Here is a 6795-nt window from a genome sequence, read left to right as displayed (position 1 = left end):
CACTACACTCTCGGAGTGGTTGGCATTAGGAAGGGCATCTAACTGTAGAAACTTTGCCAGATCAGATTGGAGCCTGGTGCAGCCTTCTGGCTTGCCAGCCCTCAGTCATACTGTCCAATTCATGCCAGCATGGAAAGCATGCCTTTCTACACATGTCACTGCTTCCACCCATATTATTGTGGCAGACCCTTAAGGACATATCATTCATAATATTTAATTTGTTCTGTTTCTGGGATTTCATGGAGTTATTTTCCTCTCCTGCACAATTCACTGACCCCAAGTATTTTCATTGCCAACCCCAAGGGGCATGCCAATCATTATATGTACTTGTTCTGTAGCTAGGATTTTGTGGGCCTATTTTTGCTTTCCACACAGCACACAGACCCCTAGTATTATTACTTTTGCAGACCCTTAGGAGCATGTTATTAATTGTTGTTTCTGGGATTTTGTAAATCTGTATTTGTCTTTCACACAGCTCATGCATCTCCCCACTCAGGACTATATTTGAGGTCCCCAACCTTTAAGGGCATGTCATTCATAGTTTATATTTCTTCAGTTGATGGGGCATTTTAGGGCTACTTTTGTCTTCTACACAATTCATGAGTTTCACTCACCCCACAACCACCAACACCACCACCACCACCACCACCACCAATAACAACAACACAGCCTATGTGGGGCACTCTCCCCTAGGGGTATATTCATCATCCTTTAACAGCTGTCTTCTGTGCTGGCATGGATTGGACGGTTTGACAAGAGCTGGCCAGGTAGAATACTGCACCAGGCTACTGTCCCTGTTTTGACATGGTCTTTACGGCTGGATGCCTTTCCTAACATTTATTCAGTTACTGGGGTTTTGTAGGGGTTATTTTTGTTATCCACTTTAAATCTTTTCTTTTTTTGTTTTTGTTTTGTTTATTTTTGTTTTGTGCTTTTTTTTTCAATCTAACCCCCATTCAAGGGACCTACCACGTGGTGTGACCATTACTTTTATTGTCACCATCACCAAATATATTCTCACACTTTTGGCCTACATGACACTCCTGACCAAACATGAAGTCCTCCAATCCAATGCTGTGGCACTTGTAAGTATTTCACAATTTCTGAGGGGTTTTTAGGGGTTTTTTTTCCCCCTTTTCTTTATCTTTCTTTTACCGCTTACTCATTTTAGTCATTGAACTGCAACTATGTTGGGACACCTCTTGAAAGATTTTAGGCAAACAAACTGACCTCTGTAATTTGTTATTTTTTAAGTTTGGGACTTATTGTTAGCAATTTAAGAATTTAGAAACTTTGAAAGAGTGAGAAATAATTTATTTTTGGAACTGGATCCTGAAGTAGACAAAAAAAGTAAAAAGACACCCTTCAGTCCCGAATGACCATAAGATTCCACCTACAAAGTACCTCTCTGAGGCACAAGTCTAGGCAAGGTTGTTTATAGAAGACCGGCAGTCACCCAAGTATACCAGCCTCCACTCACTGCACAAGACTGACATTATGTGATACCAGTGATGTCACAGCTCATTTCTACAGCTCAAGAATACAACACACAACCTGGTCCAGGAAACAAACTAACTACCTCACGATTGTGAGTCTGATGCTGTAAATAATAGCATATATATATTAAATTTTTTTTAAAAATCAATTAGAGAAGAAAAAGTCATTATTGGTCGTGTTGTGCTTGCACAACAAACCATAATACATACATGACCAATGGGAAGTGTTCATAGTTATCACTGTGGTTTACGTTCAAGATTATTATGGATGGGGCCTTCGTAAACAATCACAAAACTCGTGAACATTTTATTGTATATTTATCTAACCCTTTAGCATTTAAACTGGCCATATCCGGCCAAAATATCCTGCCTTATTTATGTTCAAACTGACCAGATCCAACATCTTACTCCTACCCTACAATGTTTTCATGTATATATTGTAATTAAAATAAACAGGGACACACAGCTGATACCATTGCTTCAGGACCCCAGTTGATGTTCTTACCCCTCCTCATACGTTCTGCTGTTGGTTGTGCTTCCACTATGGCAAGATAGAAATTTTTAGTTCATGGCTATTTAATCCTTGTTCTTATACCAATGCTTATGAGATAAACAAATCCCAAAACTTGACATAATAATTGTATGGTCAATTTGTGGTACTAGTCTGATACCTTAGAGAATGGGGTTCATATCCTAGGTGTTGCAACAATGTTAATTTACAGTTAATCAACTCTCATTTATTTCATATTTCTCAGCTGTACATTCAGAGACTCTACCATCCTTTAACTATTATGATATCAGCCTGTGTTGCCTTTACATCAGTCGGAGCCTTGAATGCTTCTGTTATGGGACACTCAAGGTATGCAATCCACTTTCTTATTTCTCATTAAACCTATTCTTTTACTTGTTTCCATCATTTTACTGTGGCCATGCTGGAGCATCACCTTAAGGGTTTTCTTTTTAGTTGAATAAATAGACCCCCAGGGTATATTTTTTTTTTAAAGCCTAATACTTATTTTATCAGTATCTTTTGCTGAACTGCTAAGTTGCAGGGGACATAAACACACCAACACCAGTTGTCAAGTAGTGGTGGAAGATAAACACAGACACAAAGACACACACACACACACACACACATGATAGGCTTCTTTCAGTTTTCATCTACCAAATTCATTTACAAGGCTATGGTTGGCCTGAGGCTATATTAAAAAACACTTGCCCAAGGTGCCATACAGTGGGACTGAACCCAGAAAACCATGTGGTTGGTAAGCAATCTTCTTACCACATGATCATGCCCATTTACTTTACATTACATCAGTGGTTCCCAAACATTTTCATGCTGCTGCCTCCTTCGTTCTAAGGCCACATTCTTAGTACTCCCCCCCCACCACTCACCATCGCAGACAAGGAGCAAATTCAAAACAACAGAATTTCACAAATGAAACTAACCTAATTAAAACTTTATTTTTTTGTTGTTTTTTTTAACATCCATTGCCCTGTTTTGGTCACTCCATCATTGCCCCATTTTTCTTCAACATCTCGCCCCTGGATCTTTCCACTACCTCCAGTGGAGAGGGGGGGGGCAGTACTGCCCATTTTGGGAACCACTGCATTACATTTACGACAGGAATGTATTTCAACAGAAATATGGTAACAAAAGGATTAAAGTGATCTAAATTTTACCAAACACATCAACACTCATCTCTCATTTTATTTCCCTGATAATGCTTCAATCTGTCAGATATCAACATCAGTTCCAACATTTTATCTTGTTTTAGGGTCCTTTTTGCTGCTGCTCGTCACAAGGCTGCACCTCTTCTCTTTGGTATGTTACATATCAAATACCTGACACCATGGCCCTCAATATGGGTGCTGGTAAGTTTCTGCTTTGATTTATATTTCATTGTGAACTCTTAAGTAATTTTTTTGAGTTTATTGATTTATTTTTTTATTCATTGAAAGTCCAAATCAAAAATCTTTGAGAAACTTTTACAGACTGGCCTTGGCTGACCACATCAAAAGCCTTTGGAAAACCTTTACAGATTTGTGAAGGTTGCCTGAGTGAAGAACCTTTGGGAAGCCTTCACAGGCTGGTAAAGGCTGTCCACATCAAAATCCTTTAGGAAATTTCCACAGATTGGTGAGAAATGTTAACATCAAAGTCCCTTGGGAAGTGATGTTACATCCACCATATAGTCCTGACATTAAACCATCAGATTACCATTTATTTCGAAGTTTTCAAAATTCTTTGAATGGTAAAACTTTCAATAATGATGATAACCTGAAATCGCACTTGCTTCAGTTTTTGGCTTCTGTTTTTGGACCAGAATTTCAATGAGCACAGAATCATGAAGTTGCCAGAAAGATGGCAAAAGGTTATCGAACAAAATGGAAAAAAAAATAATTGATTAAAGTTCATTCTTTGTATTAAAAGATAAATGACTTTTATTTCACACTAAAAAACCGAAATTACTTTTTTGCCAATCCAATATTATATAAACTTATTGTTAAGGTGGCAAGTTGGCAGAATCGTTAGGACGCTGGATGAAACGCTTAGCAGTATTCCGTCTGTCTTTGCATTCTGAGTTCAAATTCTGCCAAGGTCAACTTTGCCTTTTATCCTTTCAGGGTCAATAAATTAAGTACCAGTTGCATACTGGGGTCGATCTAATTAACTGGCCCCCTCCCCCAAAACTTCGGGCCTTGAGCTTAGAGTAGAAAAGAACATTATATAAACTGTCCGCTGTACTCTGATCTGATTGAATTTTTTTGCAGTGCGCTTGGTCATTGGTTGTATTATACAGTGGAGGAATGGACTTCCTGTTGGACCTGGTCAGTTTCATCTCTTGTTTAGTTGCATTGGTCATTGCAGTAGCCTTGATATACTACAAAATCAAACAGCCTAATGTGAAACGGCCCTATAAGGTGAGTACCACTTGATCATTGAGTGCTGATTTGACTTATGACGCTGGAAAGGTTGTTTATGTAAATTATAAAGAGGAGCGGGCCCAAGACAGTCCCCTGAGGGATACCACTGGTGACTTTTGCTGGGCTTGAGTGGACTCCATCAACCACAACATGTTGTGTTCTATTCATCAGGAAATACTTAATCCAGTGTAGAAGTTTTCCACGGATTCCAACTTTTGCCGATTTTGAGAGTATTATGGTCAACCCTGTTGAACGCTTTACTGAAGTCAAGATATATGACATCAGAGTTTGAACCTGTTCCCATATCTTCAATGTGGTGTAAGAGCTGTGTTAGACAGTCCCTGCTACAGCGAGAGCCATGCTGATTTGCATTTAGGAGTTTTGGGATCTCCAGGAAGTCAGTTATCCTTGATCTTACCACTCTTTCAAACACTTTAATGATGTGGGAGGTGAGTGAGATTGGGCGATAGTTGACTGCAAGGGATCTGTTTTCCTGTTTGAAAACCAGGATCACAGGCTGGGTTAGGAGCTGTTTCGGTGTATAACCTGAGTCTAAAGGATTTCTCCAGAGGCTGGTCAGAGGGACTGCAAGTTGGTGTCTACATACCTTCAGGAGACTAGCAGGGAATCTATCAGGGCCTACAGCAGAATAGTATTTGACCTCATTTATTGCTACTATGATGTGAGGCAGTGAAGGTTATGTCTGAGATTTTATGTTGGGAATCAGCTTCGTTTGCTTCTCTTACATCAATATCAGTGAGATCACTAAAGACAGAGCAGTATTGTTTCTGCAGTATTTCTGCCATTTCTTTAGCATCATCGTGTTGGGGAATGCTGTTATTGTCGATCAATGGCCCAATGACACTAAGGTTCAGCAATGATTATAGTCTACTCTGCACTGTTGTGTCATACAAGACACATTATGTTTTTTCTCTCTCTTACCCTCCTCACTCCCCCCTCTCTCCCTCTCTCTCATATCTATATTTCTGTATATACATGCATGTATTTACCTCCAATGTCAAAAAACTCTATCCACACCATAACAGGTTGAAAAGCCACTCAGCCATAGCAAATCGTCTGCATTCAACTACCCAATCATCTCATTCTATTTAGAAACAGCTTTTAAAATATTTCTTTTATAATATTTTCCAGGTTCCCATGTGGATGCCAGTATCACATGCTTTATTCTTCAGTGCTGTTCTTGCTCTGGGAATTTACCAAAAACCAAACCAAATGTTAGCTGGCGTCATAATCTCATTGCTTGGATATCCTATTTATCTTCTTGGAATCTGCTGGCAACCAAAACCCAAGGCTTTCACCAAAAAAATGGGTAACTGCAAAAATATTTTTCGTAAATCTTCAAATTCTTAACAAGAAACTATGCTTTTTTTTTTTCAATTTTTAAATGTCTTCATTCTTTATGTACTTGAAGACATAAAATAACTGATTTCTTCAGTTCTATATTTAAGAGATGAGGGATTATGTACGTTATTTATACAGGCATATGGCGTAGTGGTTAAGAGCGCAGGCTATTAATCCTAAGATTCCGAGTTTGATTCCAGGCAGTGACCTGAATAATAATAATAATAATAATAATAACATCGAAAAATACCTTAGGAATGAGAACCCAGGTTCAAAATTTCCCCAAGACACCTGATGAAAGCTGGAGGGTATATCAGCCGAAGCATTGTATTAACAACAAACAAGATGAGGACAAATATCCGTCAAAATGTAAATAATGTAAATAATGAAAATGATTTCTTATTTGAGAAACAGGTAAGTGTTGGTGACAGGAAAAGCACTTGGTTGTAAAACAATGCCTCAAGAGTATACTTGTGTAACACATGCTAGCTAGAAAATGAATATGAATATATGTGTCTGTGCATGTTTGACAGACAGTAAGCATCTTGAAAGAAAAGTTAAGCATAAGAGGAATCAGATGTGGTGTGCAAGAGAGATGACTGCACTGGCATGGTCATGTGATGTGTATGGACGAGGACGTTAGCTGGTGGTGGCGGTTTTGGTGATAAATGCAAACATGTGTGCCTACGAATGTGGGTATATCTGAGTGTTTATCAGTCTATCTGTCTGTCTATCTATCTGTCTCAGTTTGTCTATCTCTAATACCCCTCCCCCCATAAAAAATAACACACACTATAAAGCATTCCACAAACATCATGTCTTCAGAACCTCTACTCCACCCCTCTCTTCCACCCCTCCCATACACTTCCTCATTTTCATCATCTGCTCTTCAAAAAAAATCAATTCAAAAGAACCAAACATTCATTTGTATTAATGGCATATTAAACAAGATATATGCACTCTAGAGAATTGTTACACTTATTCACATATGCATCAGTGCATATATATA

General features: G+C 38.6%; 1 protein-coding gene across 1 annotated transcript in view; it reads left to right on the top strand.

Moving 5' to 3' along the window:
* LOC106875570 (cystine/glutamate transporter) overlaps positions 1-6795 on the top strand; it is a 24898-nt gene that overhangs the window by 10644 nt on the left and 7459 nt on the right. Inside the window, exons 6-10 of the mRNA XM_014923775.2 lie at positions 962-1085; positions 2252-2355; positions 3275-3371; positions 4272-4421; positions 5577-5754. Coding sequence (XP_014779261.1) covers positions 962-1085; positions 2252-2355; positions 3275-3371; positions 4272-4421; positions 5577-5754 — 653 coding nt within the window. The remainder of the gene's footprint in view (positions 1-961; positions 1086-2251; positions 2356-3274; positions 3372-4271; positions 4422-5576; positions 5755-6795) is intronic.

Source organism: Octopus bimaculoides, chromosome 20 (assembly GCF_001194135.2).
Source record: "Octopus bimaculoides isolate UCB-OBI-ISO-001 chromosome 20, ASM119413v2, whole genome shotgun sequence".
Taxonomy (NCBI): Eukaryota; Metazoa; Mollusca; class Cephalopoda; order Octopoda; family Octopodidae; genus Octopus; species Octopus bimaculoides.
This window is presented reverse-complemented; position numbering and strand designations above follow the sequence as displayed.